The following is a 27427-nucleotide window of genomic DNA, read 5'->3' as shown; positions in this document are numbered from 1 at the left end:
TGGCTGGGGTTGGTTGTTGACTGTCTAATTTCTGTTGTACAAGGAAAAGCCCGGTCAAAGTTCTTTTAGTTCTTGATTCCATTTCCCTGGTCCGGGTTTTCTTGGTTACTCAGTTACATTCGGGGAGTTGAAGTCCTGAAAGAGATGAGAACTAAAACCAGGAAAGGTAGTGGGAGGCATCATGTGACCAAGTGATATCCACATTTACATTGAACTTGAGGGGGTTCAGTGACTGGGCCGCCCAACTCTCACATCCTGCATCTGGGATAGGGCTAGTTCCCTAACCCGGTCACATCGATGAAAAACTAGCAGTTGCAAATTACTGTTCCATAGATCTCAAGTTGCTCGGCTACAACAATTACTCCAAACACACCATATGCTCGACGAGTGGCAATCCAGCTTCCAATGGTCACATACAGCCCCAATGACACAGGTTTTCAGGATATTTGCTGACAATGAAAATAACTTGGATTTAGATTCACTGGGCCCAATTCACACAGATCTGCACTGGAACAAATCAAGAGATGCCCTGAGTATCTCCGATTTGCTCCTGCTTCCTTATACCTTTTTTACAAAGCTTAAACTTGGAGCTGCTAGGAGCCTCTGAGATGCTTGTACAAATGGTTGCTCGTGTGCAACTCTGAGATCCCCTTGCCCGCTCCGGATTTGCTCTAATTCTCGGCTTTGTGAATCCAGTATTATGTAGCAGAGACTATTCTGAGATACCCAGGGCATCTCCTGGTTTTCTCCAGTGCAAATATTTGTGAATGGAGCTCACTGCATTTAAATCCTTTTTGTGCATATACCCTGAAAATCTGTAGTGGATTTACTCTACTCTTGAGAACCGGACATGGAGCCCCCTGATCCATGGCTTGTTCCCTGCATTTTAACCAATCTCTCATCATGCTCTAGTTGAAAGGCTGCAGTCCGCAACGGAACTACACCCAGTGCTGGTCTAGTGCAGCTCATTCCACTTTGAACACGAGCAAGCAAGCAATTAAAAGCGTTATCCAGATATCTGCCAATGCTGCCGTTTATTAACATATTGCCTGTTATTTGCCTGCTGCTATCTCAATGAAATGGGTCTGACCTTCCAGTCATGCCCCTCCACCACCCAGATATTAGGCACCAGCCCCCCAGCTACACTCAAACAGCCAACAGCTTGGCAAACATTGAGATGTCTATTGGAGAAAAAGAACTAGAGCACAACCAGGCCAAGTGCAATGGACTCCTCATAGTCCTGCTTTACATGCTCCACTCCCCCAGCTCTGCTTACCACCCAGATTCTTCAATGGACACTTTCCTTACTTCCCTTCTGGCAAACTCTTTGGCTTCTCCTTGGATGCCAACTCCAGCATGCGTACTAGCATCAACTTAATAACAAAGGGATTATTTGTTTCCTCCAACAACCCAGAACCTTTCCTCCCTTCATTGTGAACTCTTCTTTTTGGGATTTGGCACCCTGGTCAACTTAAAACATGACTATGTGAACACCCTCTGTTCTTGCCTTTTCCAAGGCTCATTGTGATGTGTGTGGTAAAAAAGAAAAGTGCTCTTGTGCCGATGTAACAACACTTTGGTACATTGGGCCTCATTATGACTCTGGTGGTAGCCGTCCCTGTGTTGCCCATTCTGAATGGTGCCGGTGCATCCAACATGGTCTGCTCGCTGGTGCCGGTCCACCCGCCAGGTCAAACCTGGCGGGTGAAAAGGCACCCACGAGCAGAACTCGTAGTTTGCCGGTCCGGTAACTACGGTACCGGCAAGCTTACCGGTCCCGTAGTTACTGGACCAGCAAACGTATGAGGCCCATTGCCTTTTTGATCAGTGTGTAGCAAAATTGCAGAAAATATTAATGTCTCCCACTTTCACAGAGAACGAAGAAGGTGGTATTACCTCGGCTTAGAGCGTGAAAATGCATTTAGTTACCAAGACATTTGTACATCGAATGTTCCTGAATTACTTTTTAAAAACATTTTATTTACTACAAACAACAAGCAACACATGCAAAATGACAGCAGCGAGCAGGCGGAGGGAACTGTTAATGGAGACGTACATACTCACTTTAATAACAAGTTTCTATAATGGGCCAAGCTCATTTGACTGGTTCCGGGAGCTAGTCTAGGAAAAGAGATTGGCAGAATAAACATGCAAGGGTTCATTGACCATGCTCAAGCCACAAAATGAAGTGTGAAGTTTAACATGGTGCCCTAAAATGCTCTAAATCTTTCTTCTCCTGCTGAGAGAAAGGGACTAGTAGCATGTCATTTAGTCTACCAAGATCTCTCCAAGGTAGAGCACATTAGGCGTTCCAAAAACCACACACATTTTTCTCTCCCCATAAATTATTTCTTCTATTTATTGTTATTTGCATGTAGAATTAATAACTGCACATTACAAATGTAATAGTTGACGTATATGTGATAATTCAGTTCAATTTGTAGAAACGTATTTTGGACAGTAAGGGGGTGCTTGACCTCACAGCATTCATGAGTTGATACCTCTTAAATTGCACAACCTCAATCAATGAGGGATATAGAACGTCCATACTTTACTAATACTAACCAAAAAAGAGATTTTCAATACTAGAATCCACTACGCCAAATCTGGCACGAAAGAGCTATTCTCTATCCTAAGGGAATTGGAATAGCCTGTGCCGCCCAATGATGACTGCGTCAAGGACAGAGTTTGGTGCAACACCATCCAACAAGCTCTCTCTAATAAAATAGCTCTCCTGCAAGCCAAAATAGAGTCAAAAAAAGCTAACCTCGCCGCTAAAGATCACACTAGCTACACACATATCTCTCCCCATCCTGACTGCCCCCTCTTCCACTTCTCACCAGTCACAGAGGACTAAGTAATCAACCGAATTGTCGGCCAAAACCATCTAATTGTCTAGGCGACCTATGTCCTGCCTCAGTTATCAAGGATGGGGCTAAAGACCTAGCACCCTTTATCACCACCTTGATCAACTCCTCGTTCAAGAATTCCGTAGTCCCGAATAACCTCAAAGAGGCATGGGACCTACCTCTTCTAAAAAAAAAAAAAAAAAAACCTAGACCCTAGCACACCAACGAACTATAGGCCCATCACGACCGTCCCCTTTCTTTTAAAAATATACTAGACAGAGTAGCATACCTCCAAATACAACGACATTTGGAAGACTACAACCTTCTAGGTCTGCGACAATCTGGCTTTAGACCCAGGCATGGGACTGAAACTGCCCTCCTGGACCTAAAAATCCAAATGGATGAAGCCAAGACGAGGGCAATCTGGCCATTCTGCTCTTGTTGGATCTGTCTGCAGCCTTCGACCTAGTCGACCACCAAATACTCACCAAACACCTCTCTTCGGCTGCTGCATTCTCCCAGAATGCCACCAATTGGATTCGGTCCTTCGGATCGGACAGAACAACCAGGGTCTTCGCCCCTTCAGGTGGCACTGCGGCGGACCCTGTCCCAATCCAATGTTGAGTCCCCCAAGGATCTTGTATCTCACCTACGATTTACAATATCTTCACGGAGCTCCTCTTCGACCGCCTTGATGATCTGGGTGTCTCATATACAAACTATGCTGACGGCACGTAGGTCCTCTTCGCACTCACGGGGAAGCTATGAGGACGATGTTGCAAAACTAAACGAGATCTACCTTGAAATCCAAGCATGGATGGCCACCCATAGCCCCTCCTTAAATGATGACAAGACCAAACTACTTATCGTCGGTTCCCAGGCTCGTCTCAACAAACTCGACACTAGATACCAATCCTTCACCATTGATGGGAATATCATAAAAGTGTCAAAAGAAGTCAAAACGCTGGGTGTGTATCTTGACTGCACTCTCTCACTCAAAAAACAAGTTATCGCCACCATCTCATCCACAGCCTATACTAATAAACATAGTAATGCATGTAAACCATTCTTATCCATCAACAGTTGTATCACACTGGCTAGAGCCCTCATATTGTCCAAACTGGACTACTGTAACACTCTTCCTTGGCTCCACTAACCACAACCTGAACAGACTTCAGATACTCCAAAACAACGCCCTCAGATGCGCCCTTAATCTCCCCAGCAAGGCCCACATCTCCACCGTCAGAAAGGAGTCTCACTGGCTCCCTATCCGTGAGAGAATTAAATTACGAGCTCTTGTGTCAAAATCTTCAGATGAGGTACCGTGATGACTATGTATACCTCCGTCCCCAAGCACCGGCCAGAGAGAGTAAACAAAGACAATCCCAGGCCAGTTATTGAGGCCACCGGTGCAGAAGCAGGAACTCAGGTGGCTCAGGTAACCAGGCAGCTGCAAAGGAACAGGCAGTCAAGTGAGGATATTGCACAACTATGACAGTAAGCAACTCTCTAGTATAAGGAACTAAATGACACCTACCAGAGTAGCCTGTAATGATGTAGTAAGGAAAGCCCACCTCGTGCTCCCTCCCTATGATGGGTGTCAGGAAACGGTGAGCCCAACAGCAGCAAGATGACTGGTATTAGTCAGTACCTGTAGAGACCTGTGATGTTATTTGCACCTTAAGGGAAGAGGTTTTTGACTTCCCAAGTGAAGTGCACAGAGTTCCAAAGTTCAAGGGTTAATCCAAAACAATCCGTGGGACAAGGCAGTAGTTCATGAACCAAGTAATCAAAAGTTTCCAATGCGCCAAATCCAAGAGGGTAATCCAAAAACAATCCAAAGTCTGTAAGCAAAGTCTAAACATCCAGGAAAAGCCACCAAAGAATGTAACGCTACTCAATGCCGAAAGCAACAGCTGAGAAGCCTGGTCCTGTGGTGCTGGCAGCTCTTTATACTGGCTACTTCCTTAATTGGTTGCGTGATTGGCCACGTGACGGGTCACGCGACAGGTCACGTGATCGCATCTGCAATGTCACGAGCCCAGACGAGCGACGTTGCTTTTGATCATGTGACCGGGAAGTTCCGACCAGTGAGCGCGGCGTTCTGCATCGGCCGCGAACGTTGTAAACCGGCGTTCCACAGCGCCAGCGTGACCAGACACGCAATGGGTACTGCCTTCCTCCGCCTCTCGTGACATCCCGCTGCTGTTGGGAGGGGACACAGGTATTGGGCGGGACCGAGGAGCTATGCGGGGCGGGAGCGGGACTGGGAACTGAAGGGGGGCGTGTGGATGCTGAGGGACGGGGACGGGGAAGGGTAGGCGTGACATCTTGTCATCACACACAAATGCCTCTATCTGACAGCCCCACGTTACTTATCAGACAAATCTACTAGACAAAACTCTACCATACCAACTAGATCCCCATACTTACACCAACTTAACATCCCGTTCAACCTGAAAACGGCAGGGGGAGCAAGTTTCCCCGTGTTATCAGCGAAATGCTGGAATGTGCTACCAATTATAATCAGAGCTGACACCTCGTTCTGGTCGTTCAGAGCCAAGGTGAAGGAAGTGCTAATAACCCAGCAATAGACTGTTAACTGCTCTTAGCTAAATCTTGCATCCTTGTATTCTTGCATTAAATATGTGCCACCACTGCGATGGACCAATCTGTAACCTGGTCCCGCTACAAATTGACTATGCCCTTTTTATCACGGACCATTCTGTAACCTGGTCATTCATGCTATTTATTGTACTGTATCATCTTCTGCTGTCTCTCGTATGTGCAACTTTCTGTAACCCATGTTGCTCCTTAAGGCTAAAGCGCCCAGTTACCCTAGGGTTTGGCTGTGCTATACAAATAAACTAAACAAAACTAATGTTTGTACATGAGCAATTCAGAATTAGGCTGACCCAAAGTAACTCCAGCAATCTGTACAGTTTGTGTGTTTTAACGCATTCAGGGATTAAGAACTTCAGCCTATTCCCACATCTTCAGGTCAGTATAATTTCCATTCTCCCATCCACAGCTGAAAACGTACAGAAATTATAAAATTAAAAAATATCTATTTTATATGAATTTACCAATGTCATTATGAATTGGTCCATTGAACCTTCACATAAAAATTAACACAACAACATGGATGGTATACAGGGAACTCAAGTTTCCTGTATACCTTTTTATAGTTTCATCGTTTTCTTGTGCAGTTACATTTTGGACAAACATAATTTTCGTTTAATGAAATAAATCAGAAGTTCTGAAGTGCTTACTGCTCTAAATCTGATTCCCAAACACTTTCTAATAAGTATTTAACACTTGGGAGCTTCCTCGTGTCTGTAGAATTCCTGGCAGTATGACATACGTGTTCGGCTGGTGAAGATATAGACTCATCCGAATGTGGCTGGGATCCATGGACCACACTAGTCATCGATTGAAGTACTGTATTCTTCTGATGCATGTAGTTCTTTTTGCCAGGATTCCAATGTATTGATCATTAAACTGAGGCTCACACTTTACAACTTTACCTCACCTGCAAAGCACATACATGATCATTTAGTTTATTTTCTTGATATTTTGTTTGGAATTTGAAAAGTATAAGGGATGTTGTTAAATCTATGTATGAGGAACAAAAGCCTCTTGCTCTGACCGTTGCTGGCAGTTTCTACGGCTGCTATCTTCATTGTCACCTCCTTGGGGTGAGGGAGGCAAAATGGTGGCAAGGATCTTACCGTCATCCTGAAAACTTTGACAATCGCCTGTCTGTAGTGGAATCCCATCAGAGCCACCACCAGGCCCTGTGAGCAGGCACAGTTCGTTTCGTGTGTTTTGAAAGCCCAGGCTGATTGTGAAATATTTGTGATTTTGTGAATATCGTGCAAAACGTAATAATCCAATATGATATCTGTACTATTACTCCGCCCAGTTGTGCAAAGCTAGACTAGGTGAATACGCTTGGGATCAGGGTTTCCTCCTGGCAGGCGTTGTACTCTTATACTTTGAACCGGTAACTTCAATTGCTGGTGTTGGATGACTAGCCTGCTGAGCTGTGTGCTTTAAACAGCGCTGGAACCCTTCCTTTACAATATGCTGTATTTACGTTGTTTGCATCCTTTGGCTCGCCTTTGTTTATTTTGTGTACCATGAACTTATAAACCTATGCGTACAGCCACTTAATTAGCAGACAAGCTTGTATTGCATTTTCTGCACCCTCAACTGGACTGACCTGCTTCTCTTTCCGTGTCTAGGTAAACTCGATCTCAAGATTCCATGGAAATACCTCTTTACGCAGCCTGTTGAAGCCGTTTTGGATGGTGTATATTTACTCATTGTTCCTGTAGCCAGTAAGTGAACACAATAAGAACAGTTTATTTTTATTTTTACTTGTTATGGTTCTTGTTAATGTTATAAGAGAAATGTCTTTACTGAGATGCTTTAATCGCAGTTGTAGCCAAACCCAGCTATGTGCTCACAATTGAGTTGAATGTAAAAGAAGTGACAGTTCTACACATGTAGCATTTAAGAAAATCTGAGATCAAACCCCAATTAACTTGGGCATTCAAGAACACCCCTGGCAATCTCTCTTGCTTTAGTTTGTCTCTCATGCTAAATTGTTTATATGTCCATGAAACCACAGCGCATTCTCTGCTGAAGACTGGAAAACATTATCGGGTTTAGTCCTCCTGATATTAGCCTATTGCTAGGACCTGTATTTAATTCCCTTTCAGGACCCTAGTCTGCTTCAATGAAAGGTTGATTATCTGGCACCAAGGAGAATGCAACATTGCTGTATATTATGATATATGCTAGGTAACCAAAGCAGGATATTCTGTTATGTGAAAATGGTCTCTGGGGAAAAAAGGTGGCAAGTAGGCGATTTTTTTTTGGTGTGTTTTTTTGTTCCCCCTTCACTCCTAAAAGTCGCCCCACATATTCTAGGATAGATATTAATTACTATTCTAACTTCAGTCCTAGAATATTTGGGGAAAGTCCTTTATTTTCGTGGGAGTGCAAATTTGGGGCAATGTCGCCCCCTGGCGATCTTTTCCCAGGCAACTTTATCACGAGTTACTGGATTTATTGGGTGGCAGAGATCGGGTGTACAGAGCAGAGAGGCGGATAACAGTGCTTCTTTATCTTCTATGCTGTGGCTTTCCGCAATCTATTATTTGGCCTCCCAACTTTATCTAGCGTTTCGGTAAAAATTGCACAATTACAGGCAATGACCGGTGGAAATTAATAGAGCTTTTGGTTAATGGTGTGCCAGTTTACACAGCTTTGCCCGTTTTATATATAGTTTGTTGGAGCTAGATTAGCTGATGACACAAAATTAAGGAAGGTCACAAACCTGGAGAGACAATGCTCAGAATTGGTTCTCAGCATTATGTAATTGCTTCTGCTTTGTGTTTCATTCATGACCCCTCTACTTGCTTCCCAAATTCAAAAAGACAGAGGTGCAATGTCTTTTTTTTAGATGCTAACAAAATTACAACTTTCTTTAGTATGGTGTGAACGAAAGCGGTTATTTACAGAGACTCAAACTTGCCAGTATGTGCTTGCACTAAAGGAATACTGTAACATTGTCCAACATCAGGCTTTAATGTTTGTAATTGGCACACTGCCCATTACTAAACTGCTGCTTGTTCATAAAGCCTTCACCTCAAAGTGATGGTAATGTACCATCCTGACCCCTTTGTTCCATGTTCCCAAACACATACCCGTACCCCAAGAGTCATACCCCTTGGTTGTCCTCTCCGCCTGCACTTCCATGAACATATTTCCTGTACCACATTCTACTTACTGCCATGCAGTTCCCTGCTGGCTGTTTACCCCCCCCTATGCACACCTTTCCAACCAAATTCATTGTTGTTCTTTGGTAGTTTCTCTCATCTGCCCTATGACAACTGGTGCTCCAGTAGCACCCGTTTTTCACAAGCCACAGAAGGCTGTTGCTGGCAAATATGGGCAGTTGTAATTCGCAGTCTTAGACTTCTGTTTGGTTGAGGCGATGGTAAAATTCCATTCAGGGTGATAATAGGTGACATGATTTTTACAACCTCTTTAAGAAACTCTTTGATAACAGAACAGTAGTATCAACGAATTTTGGTTAAGTTAAGACTTGCTTTGCTTTTGAAGAAAGGGGTTCATATCTGAAGGTAGCACAAGTTTGAAAAATTACACCTTTAAGGTAATTTTCATTCCTGGTTGATAGGTTGGTACCCTACAATGGGACCTTACCATGGTTTATTGCCGCAAACATTGCCTCGGCTTGTCTTATTTGTGATTTTGAAGCCATCTATCTCTGGAACTGACTTTGGATTGATATAAAGATTTCATGCATGACATTGGGTGTCTTTGTGTTTTTGACTTTTCTTTTTTGCTCTGGCTGTACAGTAAAGAAGTTTCATCATAGCTGTTGTAAATGCCTCTCTGTGTTTTAAAGCATACTTGTGTAGAGGTTCTCCCTGGGGCACCTCTGACCCAATATGTCATGATCTAGGTATCTTGCAGCATCCCTATATATTCCTTGGACATGTCTACATTGGAGCATTTGAAGAACTGGTTATTCGAGAAACTAAGAAAGGCAATATGATAATCCTGACCAAAATAATTACGTAGATGAAGGTCTTGGATAGTTATGTAACCAAGATGTCTATTGCATCCACCTGAAAAAAATCCCACTTCTGAAAATTGCGACTGCACTTCTCGACAAATTACATGTTTGAACCTCTCGAGGACTGTTAAGTTTGGTTGAATGTTCGTACAGAACTATACATCTTTCCAAAATCTTCAAAGCTGTCAAATACCCAGCTTCTAGAGCTTTCAACACTAGGATTGGGTTGCTCACAAATAAGGTATGTCTTCTTTCTGCAATCCTATTAGATGCCATTGAACACTTGGCATGGACCTTCTCACTTGGCATTCACACATCAATTGGCAATCAGAGTTTGTCCCAGACACATTGATGTGAAGGCATTCTATGCATCTATATGCAATGTTTAAGGTATTGCATCTGTCTGATCATGTCTCAGTAGATCCCGTCAGAGCCGGACATACTCTGGTTGCTAGTTGATTGTAATAACCACTCTGTGACTTTTCTATAGCTTACTGATATGCTGTGTGAGATGATGGTTATGACTCTAAAACATATTTCTCGTCAATGACTACTTAATTAATGTAGCACAATCATAGGAGACATTTGCTCCTTTATTTGTGAATCTCTTTATGATCGCCTTTTAGCAGAACTATGCATGGCAGTATTTGAACACTGATTATGTAGATAATATCATACTGTGGACCACAGGAATTGATCTCCGCTTTCTCCACCACTTTCGCCCCATTTTGTTTCATTGATTTCCTCCATGCCTCTACCTAACCTAACTGTTTTTAAACTTTGTGGGAAAATGTATACCAATTAAAATATGTATATTTTTCTAAAGAACCTGGCAATTGGCGGTGTATATATTGACTGACTGTTTTCTGTGGGATACATGGTTTTGAAGTCACTGACCACCTTATGTGGAAGTAGGGTAGCTATGTGTGGACCCTGTTGCCTTTTCGTTTTACTTAATCGGTACAATTTTTTTCACTGCAACCAAGACTTTTGTTAACTTGGTTCAGATGATCGTTATCTCCTCAATGTCCCACTGAATTTAATCCATAGTTGGAATGTTGGTGACTGCTTCTAAGAAGCAATTCCCTATATCTTCTTAAAGCCTTTTGCCCTCTTCTTACCATGCTTGTTCCTTCATAATCCCAGGCTATTGTGATGCATTGCTTTGTGTACTTTGCTAAGGCTGTTGCACTCAAGTCTTAACACCCTTTTGCCAGGTCAGCTGATCAGTCAGCAGCCCTGCAGCCATCTGAAGATGTGCAGTGATGAGATGGGCAGGAAGGAAAAGATGCAGGTGCTAGGAGGAACATGTAAGGCATGAAAAGGAGCAGGCATAAACTCGTCAGTTGACGAGAGGGTGAACCCAACCTCCTTATCACCGGACTAGCATCCGTACCGTAGCAGATTCAAGAAGAGACGATCATTCGAAAGTGCACCAAATATCCGACACAACCGGTACTAAGAAGGCTGAGGAGAATCCCACTGCCAAGCGTTGAGATCCCAAAAATGCTGAAATGCAAAGAGGGCTCCGTTAACCCACAAGGGAGAGGAGCAAAAGACTGTGGCTCGGGCTGTTGGCACAACATAACATGCATTCCGGTGGCCAGTTTAGGTTTCCTCTATGTGAAAGGTGCAAGGCTACTGCTCAAAAGCAGGGTCTAAGTGAACAAGTTCAAATGCTAACCCTCTGAGCTCTTGGATTGTAGACAATTCTGCTGTTGATGTCGCATGCGCCATTTTGCAAGCTCAAGAAGTTAGCGAGTGGACTGGAAGGCGCACATGGACCGGCAAGTGCAGCAACATGCAGCTCCGTAGGAGCCTGTCTACCATGCAGATGTTTTTCAGCAGGATTGGGGTTGTTTTGGGTAACCTGGCATGTGCTTCGTGAAGGGGGATCTTCAAAGTAATCGATCTAGGACTGCTCTTACACTTCTGACACATTGGCGGGAGAGTGTACGTTGGTGTCCATTGAACTGTCCATTGCCAAGCAGCCTGGACAGTACCAGGTGGCTCCTCATCATATGACCGGGCCCACAGTCTACTGGCTCTGGAGGACACCAAGCCCACAAGGGCATTCTCCCGCCTTTACACAGAGGGCGGCAGGGGACTTAGACACAAATCTTTCAAGAAATATCCTTCTGAATGGACTTGTGCCAGTATTTTTTTCTGCAACTCCCATTTCATAGAAGCTGTTATCAACTGAGACTATCTAAACAAGAGGTAGATAGTTCTTCTCAACAGTTAAACACATTAAATCAATAGTTTCTCAAAACACATAATTATTTTATTCAAAAATACATATAAAATTCTATTATTTAAAAACATTAAATACTAAAACACTGTGAAAAATACAATTTAGGGGTGACAAAGACAAAACCTTATTAAATAGGAAATTATCTACGTGAATCGAATTATTACCTACTACTGAGAATTTATTAGACGTCTCCGTGTAGTTTACGTCCTTAATTGGGATTTTTATCTATATGGTTAACTAGTTCACCACATTAATAAACTCGATATGTTTCAGATCTCATCTATTTTTTTCAGAACTTTCTTCAGGAGTATTGTCACTCTACACTTTTTACAATAAAACGACAACACATACAATTGTGTCAGTTGAAACTGGTTCCAACTCTTGTTCACAGTGAAAAAGCCTCTGCTTTTTACGATGTAACTGTTGATAAAAACAAACAGAAGAGAAGGTAAGCTATTATTGCTTAATTAATTCTCTGTGATTCAATTTAGTCTTTGACCAGACCTAGGAAGTAAATTTACTGATCTAGTCCGTGGAGTGAACTTCAGAAAGATGTAGTCCTGAGTCAAGCAGGAATTCTCATCTATGGTACGAGTTACAAGTGTATTGGTAATTCTCGACCTGTACAAATATTTACATCAGTTCAAACCCCTGGAATTCGTAATTAAGAGCTACTATTCTTGAACACAGTGAACTATCATGGTCTCGCGAACAGGAGATTACCTGTATAGACAGAGGGGTGGAATATCCATCGGGCGTAGTGGCAGGTCTAATCCCAGGGGTGTGAAATAACTCACTTGCAACTTAAACGGCTGTTCACTAGCAGCACTCTAGAGTAGAGGGCGAGACAAAGGGGGGAGAAATCAACGAATAACCAGTTTGTCACTTCTCAGACTATAGGGAGTACTAATATGTTGCCTCGGTCTTATCTGCTTACCTTGGTTATCCAGGGCTAATCGTAGTGTTAGCGCATTATTTTTTATTGCTTCCGATATAAGGAGACTGGGGTTGGTATGGTCTAATTATTGAACTCGGCCCATCCGTCTTGGATGTCACATTGGCTGCCTGTGAAATTAGATAAATGTTGCATTCAATCGCTAGGTTTTCTTAATATTTCCATAGAGCTATAGCCGTCGTTTTAGAATACAGCTAGAGCTCTTCTCAATTCATACTAAAGAGTTAGAAAACCATCCTAGAGTGCTTCTCGCGGTCTTACCTTGGGAACGAAAAGTATTTGCTTGTTTTAATCGGACCACGCTCCTTTAGTGAGGGGTGGATTTCCAAACGTTGTGTTGACTTCAAACCTTGAAGCGTGGGCGCCATCTTAGGCGTCTAGATATTTAATCGCTAAGTCAAGTCCTTTCTTTATTACTAATGAATTCTCGCCAAAGATTTAAAGAGAAATTACAATGACATTAATGGAGCCTTCCTTTCAATGATAATCTTGCTAGAACCACTGTACTCTCAAAAGACACTTAAAGGTTTCTGCATTGATACCTCTGGTGGGGTTTTAGGACAGCATCCTCTAAAACAGGGCCACATCCTGGCCACCCATCCTTGGCACATTAAGCTTACAAGTAACCAAAAGGTCCACCAGATAGATCAGAAATAAGCTATTAGGATTGGTGTCGGAGCTCACCTCTGAGCCACAGGAAATGGAAGCTTCGGTCAGGGCCCTGGGTATCGTTGTGGCAACTGGTAACCCTGCACTGTGGAGCTCCTCCCCCTACTCTTTTAGCCAGAACCAAACACAGCAGAACTGCCTAGCACACCCACAGGGTGATCGGCTGTGGAAAAAGGCAGGGGTGGGGGCAGTGGGCACATACCTCAGCTCCACGATAGCAAAGATTGTAGGGGAAAAATTAGTATACCAAATGTCCACACCTAGTGTGCATTCTTGACATGGCTCTTTAACTTCACCAGGCCACCATTCGCCAGAAGGCCCTTCTGCCTTTCTTTAAGGCAACCATGCTCTCAAGGGACCCCTGCTTTCTTTTTCCCCAAAAGGATTTTATAATCTACCCTAGTTTCTCATCTGTATTGAGACCTTCCCATCATTCCACCTTCCAGACCTAATACAGTCAGGCATTTGGTTTCAATCCAGGTACCCCACCCTGGTTTAGCCCCTTGCCTTGGTTCATCAGTGGCCCACTGTGAGATCACACTATAGTGCTAGGACAATAGCTGCATCAGTAAGGGAAGTAACCAACAACACATCTAATATTTCCAGGGAGGAATGATTCCATCTCTGGTCTTTTATATCAATATCTAACCACCCCATTGAATCTCCCACAACAAGTGCAGTAGACATTCTTCCTCTGACTCAGCCCGGGTGGGCAATGGTAGTTGTAATGTTACCATGGGGTTCATGGTCAATTTCCAGCTACAGGCAAACCTCAACCATATAAGACCAAAACTCTGGTCCCCCACAATTACAAATCTTTTTTTTCTTTTTTTTAACTTAAATCTATTGGTTGAAAAAAATCAACCTTTAATTCACATTTACAATGCAGTCAAATCAATACAATTCGTACAAAAACCATTTAAGATCTTAAAAACATACAGATATCACAATTAATACATTTCTTTACAAAAAATCAATCAAAATAAAATCAACCAAAAGAATCAAGCAGATTGAAAGATTAATAGTAAACTCTCAAGAGAATCAATTAATCTAAATTCAGTGCACTGATAAAACCTGAAATCGCTATCACTGAGGATGAGTGCCCTGCTAGTAGCATGGACCAAATAAAATCATCTCAATTTCCATATTTCATCTTGTTCAATTCATAATATTTCTTGAGATATTTACCACCTAGATAAGATAAGGCAGTACAATCAAGAACCCAGTGGCGTAAAGTCTGTTTCATTTGCACAGAATCTGCAACCCGCATTGTCCAAAGAAATCGAACCAAATCGGGTCAGGAGCTCCTAGTGCGCACTATATTCCACCAAAAATGCAGGAAACTCAACTGTGTAAATACTCAAAAATGGTGCTAAAATACCCAGATCTTTGTTCCCCATACAGATGTCATAGGGAACTATACGAATTAATGGATTCTAATGTTTTGATCCAGTCCGAATGAAACAATCTAGATTTAGTTTTCATGGGGTTTCTACAGAGTTCCTCGGTTGTGCTTCTAATGTCTTCCAAGATATTCCCACATAAAGTGTAAATTGCTTTCAAATGCACCATCCTCCGATCTAAATAAATCTTATTCAGGTCCACATAAAGGGAGTTCCCAGCTGGGCATAAGAACTTTCTTACCAGCGAGAGGATCCTCCAGTATGCTCTTTTCTTTAAGAGAGACAATCCCCAACTCATACCCAATTAACGGAATTGGGGTGCCCTTTGGAGCCAGCATTACTCTTTTCCAAATTTTTCCTTCCAAAATTGGAAGCAGCAGCAAAATTCTCGTTTCGTACACCTCTACGTCTGTAGAGTGGTTTCGGAACTACTTTTGCTTGATAATACCGCAATCCTGGTTTGAGGGGAAAATTTCCCAAATTTCGCGTCCACTCTGGACATTTGATTTGACATAGCGGAAGCTCTTGATTTATACCAAGCTGTTATACTTGAAATGTTGGGGCCCGCGTTTACCATAAATCCTAACTATGTAAGGGATTTTACCTTTTTGAATTTCAGTTTTTCCAATGAACCACCTCTGCTGGAATTATTACAAATCAGTTACGCTAGACTTTAGCTTTAACTGTTAGTTTAGCTGGAATGGCTGCTGGCAGCCAGCCTTTCACAGAAGGTAGGTTTTGTGCACACATAAACTTAATTAGGTACAACCCTTCCTTAGTTGTTCACTCATAGGAATTTGGAAACTCATCTCAGATATGTTCAAAGCATCAACGTTTTTAAAATGTATTTTTAATACCTTTATTTTAACTATTTAGCATCAGCCTTCTATACACCATAATCCTTCCCCACATTCTGTGAGAAGGAGCCACTAAGGTTTCCTGTAATTATTAGAAAAGACTCTACTCTACTCTATTAACCTCTTCTCTCCCCTTTCTGCAGCTTGCACACTCTGCACCTCCAGAGTAGCAGAACCTCATATGGGCTTTATTTCAGTATTGCAGACAGTTGTGATGTACCCCTAAAACCTATTCTACCAACTATTCTAACATACAAGATGTTTGGCGAGTCAACAGCAATACTTACCATTTCCTGGGGGTTCTCTAAGGGTATTCGCATCAACAGTCGCCCGTTTGGCCTTTCCCAAAGCCCATCAATGACTAGGGAAAAAGGTATTAAGTGATCTTTCATGGGAGGGATTTACACCCATGTTTCCTGCATGCAAGATATGGAAAATTGTGCAGGAAAGGGCAGACAATCAAGAGCCCTAATTTTTGTGCATACAGCATTATAGCTCACTACAATAAATATCCCCCTTTCTGGGGGTAAACGTCAATGACAACCGAGGCATACATGTTACTTTGCAGTTGAGAGGTTCCTGATATTTCTCCCTAGATTCAAAGCTACTTGACCAGGCCATTTGGACAGGGAGGGCTGTCGGTTCCTTGCATAAACCTGCACTGGTTCAGTTTGCCGCATACTGGTACATCCTGCATGTTGAGGCAGAGAAGAGTAGGTGCCATTTGATAACCAAGAATCCATGCTGTTGTGTGAAACGTGGAGTGTTGGTATGAATTCTATTCAGCAAAGTGCAAACTCAATACATCACAGAACATCTACAAAAGGGTTAGTCTCTGGGTGACTAAAGAGTTCAATCTCACACAGGGAGAAATCTGCTTGGTGCACTATACTCTGAACACATCAGTAATGAGATGTTTCCAGCAGGTCAATTTATATGAAAAGAACCCTTAATTGAGAAAGTAGGAGACCAGTCATTAACAACATTAAAGCCTACCTTTGACTGTAAGCATTTAAACAGATGTGCCCTACATCCATACATGTATATTGCTTCCATCATATTGTGGTGTACAGTTAACTATGGAAACTGCAGGATGCTTATCTTTTATATTGTATCAGATAATTTAGAGAGGGAATCCATGTGTTGAGGTTCTTCCTCAAGCTGCAATTTCCGGTAAACTTGTACTGACGAACACAGGCGCCATTGTGCACAAACAAGGAGGGGATACATTAATTGGTTCTGTTTAAAGCCCATTATATAGCCTCTGCTAAACTCCAACAGCTCAACATGGATGTTTCGTACAAGTGCAGAAATGGCTGATGTATGTGCTATTGCGATAGTAAATTCTCTGGTCAATGAAAGAGCCGTTTTGGGGCTACCCAGATAATCCTCTGGCTGCCTGCTTGTTGATTTAATAATTCTCAAAGCAAAACTGGATTTATGCACATGGCTAAAAGAGGCTTTCTGTAAGTGTTACCAGAATCAAAGGACCTCCAGTGGTGACACAAGCAAGAGAAAACCCAAAGGAGCTTGTACAAGCAAGACAAAGACCACGGGCCATTTGTCAAATCTCCTGTAGGGAAATGTTATGCTATAATATGATAGCATATACTCCACATTTGTAAGAATGCTCCAATTGGTTGCTTGCAAGTTTATAAATTTACCATATTGTCATTCATATGTTTTCGTCTCTTTAATTCGCTAACGATGGCGAACTTAAGTAAAAGGGTATTTAAAATAAAAATTGTAACTTGTCTTATGAAGCTATTGCCCCTTTTCCCACTTTTAGTGTGAGTGACTTTGGGGAATGTACATTGCAGCTGTCTGGTTTCAATGATTACCTGTGATCTTTAAGTTGGTCGGATACTCTTGTTTTTAAATAGATCTTTGTTAGCACGTTCTTTGGAACAAAAGGTGAATGGTCTTTCCTTCCCAGACACTCAAGTAATAAACAACCCCTTGAAAACCAGAATGGAAGCCCAAATCCTCCGAAAGAGCCTTCTGTTTTGCACTCCTTAAATATGGCTCAGAACATATAGTATGGTATAATAACTAAAGTCTTTGAAACCTTGTTTGCAGTAATTTGGCGTTTCAATGCTCAACTCGGCCCCTTCTCACTCCACCCACCCTGGATTTGGGGGTGGAGGATCGGATATTTTGACACTCGCACTAGAGTCTTTTATTTTTATTTTTATTATTTATTTTCTTTTTCTTTTTTTGGCAAAAGAACTATTTTCCACACTTACTGACCCTGAATCAACAGTCCCCAGTTTACTGCAAAGCAGAACATTTTCATAAAATGTGATTGTTGGTCAGAAAAGGCATGAGCATTGTTAAAAATGATGTTTTCTATGTTATGTTTTTTTACCAATTTGTTTATTTTTTTTTTTCCTTTTGTGTTTCAATGAAGGTATAAAATATGATGCAGAAAAAGAAGAAAAACAGTTCTTTGAAGCAAGACAGAGAGAACTGCAAAGAATTGAAGAAGCAAAACAGAAGATGGCAGACCACGGTAAGAGAAATACTTGTTCTCTAAGATTTGTGAATCTAGCAATTGTATAGCAGCATTAAAAAATGACCCTTCAATTCTGTAAAGTTTAACTGTATTGCTTAAAAGGATGCGTCTTCATGCTTGCCTTCTGTAGCCTCATAATTGTGAATTAATCTTAGTAGAGTTAATATTATACTCCAGCACATTTATGTCTCATGTTAACTAGCCAGTTCCAAATCCAAGTCTGAACCATCAAACCTACATTCAGGGTGGTCTGCTTGACTGAGTCTTCTTCCCTTGTCTTTGGACTTGGTATTGGATGCCTTGCTAGAATACAAGCGGGCGACATCCATCATTGTTAATTGATTGAAGCCCTGAGTTATGTAGGGAAGGTAATTCCCCCCCAAAAAACGAATTCGAAAATCCTGAGACCAAAAACCCTAAATTTATAAAATCTAATGAATACAGGATTTTTGCTCTTTTTCTTAAACAAATTGATTGGAGGTGTGCTAAGGGTGTATAGATAAAGGTAGGGAGGTTTTTGGGGGCGGGGTCTGCAGGGTGGGCCCCCCGCATTAAAAACAAAATGCAAAAAACACAAAAAAAGGTTTTAGAATGTTTAAGTGTTTTAGGCCTCTGGATTATTTTTCGTTATTTCAATGTAGAACTGTAGTGAGATCTATTTGATTTGTCCTGCATTATCTCTCTGTCCCTATTGTGAACTGGCTCTAAATCTGCTAGTCCTCGGTCCTCCAGAAAGAAATTCATTGTGGTTTTCAGTGGTGTTCTCACTTTCCACTTAAGGTGTTTGAGTATCCCATATTGATTTGTCCACCTTATTAGTTTTTCTGGTTCCCGGTGTGCACTTTTGTCCATCAATAGATTTATATTCACCCCCAGTAAATTTGAATTCCTTTAGACTATAACTTACTAGTTACTCTTAGGGATATTCTGTAAATATATTTCCTTAGTTATTGACTGTCTCACACAATTGTTCCTTTCTTCAGTTTTGAAGTTATTTAATTGGTCCTCTAATCACTAATGTATCTAAAAATGTTCTGCCTCCAAGTATTTAAGTATTTGCTTTAACATTTGCCATATCCTGATGGATTTATTTTGGATTATGTTTTTAATTCAAATTTGACTTTTTGCAAACATTGCATCTGCTAATAAGGTGTACATTTGTCTTTGACCATGCTTCTTGTACCATGTCTAGAAATATTGATAAAGAAACAACTCTTGCATTTCGACACTTTCGTAAGGTTGATCCTCGAAATGTTCAGGATTAGGTGGACTGTCTATGCAACAGGTTTTGGATGAAACCACAGCATTCTGGTTGTGCTCTCTTCCTAAAATGTTCACACTTTCCCAATTATTGAGAATCAGATCCCATAATAGCACACATTACTTTGACTGTGCGGCCCGCCACAAAGAACCACGCTGACTCAAATGTCAAGTCAAAGGGTGTTTATTTGATCTTTACAATCAAACTACGCTAGGGACTTTTGGGTAGTTCTCAGGGCTAGGCAGGTCCTTGGGTAATTGGGGCTAAGGCCGTCCCTGTCTCTCGACTTCCCCGGTCTTCCCCCACCTCCCTAGCCCAGGTGTCCTTCCCAGGATGTTGGTACTAGTCAACGGTAACACCTGTCTGTTTGTTTCTGACTTAGGGTACTAGTGGTTGCCCCTGATTCGATGGCTGTCTCACTCCCTAGGGGTTTTCTAGCTTTCCCTGACCTACCCCGCTTATTGTTCTGGGGAGTTGAGGATGGTGCCTTCTTCCGCCCGGTGTCACGCTCATTTCTCACACCTGCTCGTGTCTGATACTTCACTTTACTGGTCTCTTCAGATGTTCGCTTCCAACCACCTCACTGTCCCTCTGATCTCACTCTGCCGTTCCACCTCCACCCTTTGATCTTACTACTTTTCTTACTCCTGCTCCTACTTTCCCTCTGATCAAAACTATCACTCTGAGAGATATCCACTGTTATTTGTTCCTTCCTCCTTCCTTCCTCCTGGCTTCCTCTGCCACTACTACTACTGCCTCGCTTTTCCTACCGCTACTCCTACCACTACTCCTATTCTCCCAGTCCCTGACGCTACTATCACCACTCTGCTACCACTATCTCTCGTCTCCTCGGACTTCCACTCACCAGATCTTACTACTGTCCACTACTACCAACTGCCACCACCACCATTTCTACTACTCCACAACTACCACCTCTGCTACCACTAGCGCCCTACTACTCCTACTCTATCTTCATCCCTCACACTCTCCACTCACTTACAAATATTACACAGGCTCCCTCTCTTCAATGGCTTCCACGCTCCAGTCGCTGTCGCCTCTTCTGGTCTCTCGGACATACACAACCAACTCCTAGCGCCACCCAACAAACCCACACTCAAGCATTCACGTGCACTTACTTATATACCGCAGCCCCTCCCAGGATTGTTTACTTACCCTGGCGAATCACCTACCTGTCTCCACGGAGTGTTTCAGGGGAAGGCTTCATAAGGGCTATTAAGCCCTGCCACATTCTTGCTGCATTCTGGTCCTGGAGCCTGTAATGGTTTCCAGGCGTTATGCATGCCTGCAGGCCTCTGTGGGGCCTTTTTACCCATACAGCACTCTTGTGGTTTAGTGGGGGATAAAGGACACCTTGGGGGGCTTGTATTTAATAAAAAGCCCTCTGGTTGGCTAGTGGACTCCATGCAGCCTGGTGCTGCAGCAACCAGTGTAAGGCTGCCGTACCTCTTGATTCCTTTTTTCCGGGCCGTGTCCCTAAGTGCTCAGTGTAGCGATGCTTGCTGCACCCCTCAGCATATCGTCTACTGTTGTTGCACAGTGTCTGCTGCAGCTGCTTCTTTCTAGTTGCAGGGTCTTCCCGCTGCGTTTCCACTACCAGACACAGTAAGGAGGGGCTAGGAGGGGGCCTTCCCTCAAGCAGGCTCCGGAATGTGTGTTGGGGGTCGGACCCCCCCACCCCCCCCCCGACTCCCTTGACAGGGCCACAACATTGAAGAGTGTGCCATTAACACATTTTACTTGCAATCCACATAAATGATTTGTATCAAAGCTTTATGAAACCCTTCACCTTGTGCAGGTGATCCCCCAAATTGCACCATTTCCCGTTTTGCACGTTTTTAAGTGGAACATGTTAATCTGTTTGAAAAACGGGCACATTCATTTGGTTTGTATTGAATATGAAACGTGCACTTCTTGTCTTTTAGAAAAGCCAAAAGTGGAAAAACAAGACACATTTGTTGAAAAACTTGCCACTCAGGTCATCAAGAACCTTCATTTGAAAATTTCCAACATCCATATTCGATATGAAGATGATGTAAGTATATTTGCCTTTTAATGAATATCCTTAGGATTTTAAGATGTTCAGTTTAGACCAAATTTTATTTTGTATTTTGAGTATTCACCCGCACATGGCTACCGAGAAGAGTTAAACGAACATGCTTATAAATCAAACACTCTGCTTTTACTGAGTTAGACCTTAGCTATTACTCACTCTCTTCAAAACATTAGTATGACCTTTATGATGGCTAGAGTGATGTTATGAGGCCTTTTTGCCGGCGTGCCAGGAGTGCAATCTGTAAGTATGAAATACAGCTAGAATGCTCTTCAATTCTTTCCTGAAAAACTAAATTTTGTTTCCGGAAGTCTTAGTTTCACGTTCCTGCACAGGTCTTCCACTAGCCAGCTTCAGTGTTCTTGGTTTTGTCATAGAGCAATTTACACAGGGTCCCATTTTGTTTAGGATTACACCCCCTTTGCTATTTTTCAGGTTTCCCATTTCTGTGCACATAGTAAAGCAGTACTGTGGGAGCTGTTCTTAAATCGGGAATCACAGTTAAATTATCAACATCCTCTCTTCGTAGCACCCTTCATACTCCTGCAAATATATTTGGCAGATATTTCTTTCCTTGTCCAGCCCACCCCCACCTCCCCATTTGTCAACCATCCTTAACCTCCCTCCCACTGTCCTATCTTTGTTTTGAAGGACATATTACACATGCTACTGTGTATCCACCTATCAGCAGGTGCTATTCTGATATAATTCTACTCATTAAATCAAATTTCATCCCTGCTCTGTGCGATTGCAGCCTATGGGCCTCCTTATATTTTCCTGAGACAAATGTATTTATTTTATTTATTTGTTTGCTTGTTAGGCGCTTATACAATAGGAATATACGGTTTCAAAGCGCCCACAGGGCGGGGTGGGGGGTGGAAGTATATTAAAACACAATATTTAAGAGCAGAGGGGGGAGATGGAGAGGAACAAACCAACTATGCCTTGTGAGTATTCAGAACGTGCAAGTGCAGGAGGAAGAGGGAAGTGGGGGTAAGTGCTGGTGAGTCCGAGCTCGTGGGTGAGCCATGGACGAAGTGCTAGGAGTGCTGAGTGGTACACAGCCTCAGCCGCATGAGGTGAAGGTGCGAGTCTCCAGAGCAGAACGGAGTGTAGATGCAAGTGCTGTGGATATACAGGATCTGGGAAGAATTGGTGTGGGAGGTCAAGACCCTGAGGATACAAAATGGCCAAGGACACCGATTCAGCAACTGTAGGATTAGCAGAGGAGAGAAGGAGAAGGAGCAGGAGGAGGAAAAGAGGAAAGTCTTAAGGAGTTTCCTGAATTTGAGAATATCCTGCTCAAGGTGCATGCGTGCAAGTATAATGCAGATCTTGATGAGTTTCGCTTTGAGCAAGCAATTTTACTAAAAGGTTCTTTTGATGAGTTATATGAAAGGCGAGGCAGGATCTGTTTTTGACATATCCTTATGTAGACCGTAACATGATTATAGAGATTGTTGGGCAAAGCCATACACTATGCACACCTAAAAAAACTGCTGTTTTAAAGCATAGGTTGCCCTCATTCTGCATGCAATGGTGCCCTATTCTACCCTTGTAAGAGCTAACATTAGCCCATTAATGCACATTTGTGAGAGATACCTTCTGTATTTGACGGCTCTTGAACTTTGAAGAAATGTGCATGTCTAGAGTTTTAGCAAGTCCACCTCCTGTGACAGTCCATCATGGACGTTTTGCATGGTTTGCAGATTGAAAAGCCTTGGTCGGTCTTCTATCTCAACGATTATACTGCTGCGGCCAAAGGAAAGCATTATACAAGACTTACCAGTCCATATGAAGAAGGAACTGGGGACAAGGAAGAAAATAGTTAACCGATCAGAACATCAGAGTTCTGAGTGACGCAGTGACTGAAAACAGAACAGGGTGTGAAGTTAACAGTAGCAAAACACTGTAGAGGGGGAAGCTGTTAAGAGGGGACATGATGTAACTGCAGAAGCAACTGGTGTGAGATACCGCAGAGGACATTGACAATGCTGAAAACTCGAAGAGAAGATTGCAAGGATCCTCTATCGATCGCACAGGTAAACTACTCGGGGGTAGGCATGCAACTTGGGCATACCTGTGGTGCCTCTGGAGATTAGAGTCTGAGGCTTCGAGGTCCATTCCCCGAACGCCTCGATCAAGGTGGAAGAGGGAGGCCTCGGCGACCCATTTCAAGACAGACATTGGGAACAGTAGAAGATCAAGAGAGGGGAAATTCGATAAGCATGTCAGAGGGGAAAGTGTTTGAATACCGATAACCTCTTGCCTGCTAGAGGTTGACCCATAGATGCCCAAAACCAGGTAGATTGAAACGAAGAAGGAAAGAAAATGTTACATTCTGTGAAGTGGAATCCCAAAGTGTTGAATGAATGAGAATAAGATTTCAACTACAAAGACAACACTGCATTCTTGGAAGTGGAGTCCCAAAGCATTTTGTGAATGAGAAGGCAAACACCTTTAAAGAGAAACTTTGCATTCTGGAAAGTGAAGGCAAGGTGCCAGAGTATTTTGTAAATTAGAAGCAAACTATACATAAAGAAAAAAGGTTGCATTCTTGAAATTGCTAGAAAAGTCCCCAGAGCATTCTGTGGATGAAAGAGAATGTGCTGAGGAAAACATTCCAGAATGCTGGGAATTGAAGGTGAAGTCCCAGTGCATTATTTGAATAGGAATCTGAGTAAAAATAAGAATGCCACAATGTCTTCTGAGAAATTAAGTCAAAGACCCAATGCACTTTTACTATGAAGGACACTGTATACAGTGTACCCGGAAAGGGTAATCTTTCTGCACCAGAGTTTCTGTGCATCTTATTCTGCAGAAACAAACATTGACCGCAGAATGATACAGGAGTAGGTGTCCTGCTGGGGTTCCAGCAGGGTGGTGAAAAGGGAAGCAGGTTGGGGGGGTAGAAAGAGGGAGCAAAAGCCTGGAAAAGTCATGCTTGCATCCCCATGTGCAAATACGAAAGAAAAAAGTTGATTGTCTTGTGGGGTGTCCCCATGCAATAGTACCCATTTGGATTTCCCCATAACTGCAAGGGGAAAATGGATGCATCCATGTGCCTGGCAAGGTGCGGTGCCAGGATTCAAGACTAAAAAGGGTGAAAAAAGAATAAAATGTAACCCCCTCACATTTTATTCTTTTTTCACCCTTTTTAGTCTTGAATGCCTGAGTGGTTGACAGTTGTGAGAGAAGGGGAGGTTTGGGGGGATGTGGAGGAGAGGGTGGAGGGGAATGAGGTGAATTAACAGGAGCCACAGCGACTATCATGATTAGTACCACAAAACAATTGTTCAAGGAAAAATGCACCAAATCCCATCAACCAGTTATGTAGTGCAAGTCCCAGATTAGTCTCTGGGTAATTAACACATTGTTGTTCGTTATTATTATTATTATTTTTTTAAAGGCTCTATTGTAGGGATTGGAGTAGCAGTCCCAAATCCTTACATGGAAGATATGAAAAGTCTAAGCAGGTCAAACGGGATGACTTCAGCACGAGAAGGGGCTTCCATGGCTAGATTACCATGTGTGGCATCAACATCTTCTGTTATGGTTTTTCTATGTAAGCCTTTGCGCAAAAATCTTCTACGTTAATCGTGTGTTTCAATTCTTACAATAAATAATGATTGCACATTGTTTTGTAAGTAGTATATAGACTGTTCTAATCCAACTGTTAGAATGTTTATACATCAGTCAATGACATTTGATTTGTATATATTGAGCTTGTGTCAACTTTACACCGCTAGGAGGCACTTGCGTCTGATTCGCCCAATCTCTGGCTTTGCTAAGGCACTTAATACATTGTTTATAGCACATTCAGTTTGATACAGAATTTATGTTTCATTATGTAGTACAGCATGAGTGCTATTTTCATCTCAATAATTCATTTTATACATTGTTGCTTAGTCTTCTGATTGAACAAATTGCTGTGGTCCTTACTCCGTTGAGTGTCTTCATATATAAACAGAACCCTAGGACAGTAAAAGACACTCACCGGATTGATGCATAAACATTGTAACATTTGGATTAAAACAGTCTATATACTGCTTACCAAATAATGTGCAATAATTGTTTCTTGTAAGAATTGAAACACACTATTAACGTAGACGTTTTTTGCGCAAAGGCTTACATAGAAAAACCCTAACAGAACCTTAAAAACCCGACCAACAGGTGGATGTTGGTGTCTGTGTAGCCATGCAGCCACTGACCGCCCCACAGAAAGGTTGAGTCAGCCAACCAATGAAAAACCATAAACTGTAAAAGTAGAGAAAGATGAAAACAAAGGGGTAGAGCGCACAGACTAGTATTATTCACCAACCCAAACCAATGTATCAGCATCTTCTACACATGTCGCTTACAACTACGTACCAAATTATACCCACTTCTCAATCAATTAACACAAAAGAATCAGCAGACAATGCATCCCAATCCATAAGTGATACATTTGGCAGCTTGGATCCTGAGATCATAGAATTTGGACTCTTGAATCCGTCTCAACGTTGCATGTATATATTTTGTGAGGTCAGAAACTGCTGCGTCAATGCATGGAAAAAGTTTGTTATTCTGTGAAGAAGGAAGCCGGTTAATCCTATTGATTACTCTGCAGCAGACAGTGATACCAATTTCCTTAGCTTCTTAGACTCTGGATGTTTCCTTCAAGGACCACTTGTCTGCTCTATCAGCATTCACAGCCTCTCAACATAAGGTATCCTGGTGATAAGTACCTGTAGCTAAGGACTTATGGAGGGGGTAAAGAGCATGCACCCACCCATGGAGCATTTGGCACCCGGCTGGGATTTTAAAACATTACTGTACAAGCGCTTTGGGCCCACCTTTGAACCAATATATAAGGCATCCCTTGTAAAAATCTCACTTGTTCTAATTTTCTAATTGTCATTACGTTCATTAGCAGATTGAGTAAACTTCAGTCTCGCACAGTGGTCGAACCCATTGTTGCAATACGCAAAAACAAAGTGGTACTTGGAACACACCCAAGTTTTTCAGCAAAATTCATATGCAAGTTTCATATCCATCAATCCTTTTAGTTGCCAGCTTTCAGCCAAGACCTGCATACCTGAGGGGAGATAGAATTGCACACGCATACACTGGACGTTGAGAGGGCCGTTTTATTTAGAAAGAACAAAGCCACATTGTAAAACCAGTTGTTTCTTTGAGTTTTTGTAACTGCTTGGGAGGTGTGGCAAATCACTAAATCTACCATTGAATGGTGAATTTTACACTTCATTCAAGTCTGCTTTAATTTAGCACACAAATCCCTTCCCTTCACCCCTATAGCTCATTCCACAAGGGGGTCTGCGGCTACATTGCAATGAAAGCTAAACATTGCTTTAGACACCATTTACAAAGCTCCTACTTGGAGCCCAGTTCACATTGTGACGATGCCAAGGAGATTGTCTTCTATCCTCAAGGGGGAGGAAGAGGACACCCCCCTTTGTGACTAGAGGTGAGCCTACTATGCGCAACACCCTCTAGGGTACAGTGTAAGCGGTATGTGTCTGGAGGTGACTCCCCCTTAGAGGCTAGAGCCTCCAACAGAGATATAACTCACTATCCCCTCGCCTCCCCCTCCCACACATTAACAACTTTGTAGGGACTGAATTTTGCAATGACCATGAACACCCTTTGCGAATGCCTGACTTGGCTTCTGACTCTAGACATGCCCAGTCCCCTGTCAAGACTAAGGAGAGATGAGTGAACCAGCCCACTGGAGGAGCATCCCTGGAACAGCCAATCACGGAGAAGGCCCCCGCAGAGCTTAACTGCGCCAAAGGAAGTGTGGCCAGAGAGAGTGTGAGAAAGCCAGTGTCGGGGGGACAGCACCGCAATGCGCACCAGGAGGGAGCAGCAAACCGCCCACTGGAGAGCAACGAGAATGATGGAAGACGTATAAGCGACTCGGCACTGACCGAGCTGTGAGAAAGAAGGGAACAGTCCCAGAAGGTCAACACAGAGCGAC

At 42.6% G+C, this 27427-nt stretch overlaps 1 protein-coding gene across 5 annotated transcripts in view; it reads left to right on the top strand.

Annotated features, from left to right (window-relative positions):
* The window catches only part of VPS13A (vacuolar protein sorting 13 homolog A), a 2994934-nt gene that overhangs the window by 179139 nt on the left and 2788368 nt on the right, over positions 1 to 27427 (top strand). For all 5 annotated transcript variants that reach the window (XR_011280366.1, XR_011280367.1, XM_069625905.1 and 2 more), the window contains exons 4-6: positions 7097 to 7192; positions 18011 to 18112; positions 21320 to 21429. Coding sequence is in view for 3 of the 5 variants with exons in the window: in XM_069625905.1 (XP_069482006.1) it covers positions 7097 to 7192; positions 18011 to 18112; positions 21320 to 21429 (308 nt within the window). In the remaining 2 variants the exon portion in view is untranslated. The remainder of the gene's footprint in view (positions 1 to 7096; positions 7193 to 18010; positions 18113 to 21319; positions 21430 to 27427) is intronic.

This window comes from Ambystoma mexicanum, chromosome 6p (genome assembly GCF_040938575.1).
Source record: "Ambystoma mexicanum isolate Mex_15411 chromosome 6p, UKY_AmexF1_1, whole genome shotgun sequence".
Taxonomy (NCBI): Eukaryota; Metazoa; Chordata; class Amphibia; order Caudata; family Ambystomatidae; genus Ambystoma; species Ambystoma mexicanum.
Note: the sequence above shows the minus strand (reverse complement) of the source record. Positions and strands in the feature narration are given on the sequence as shown.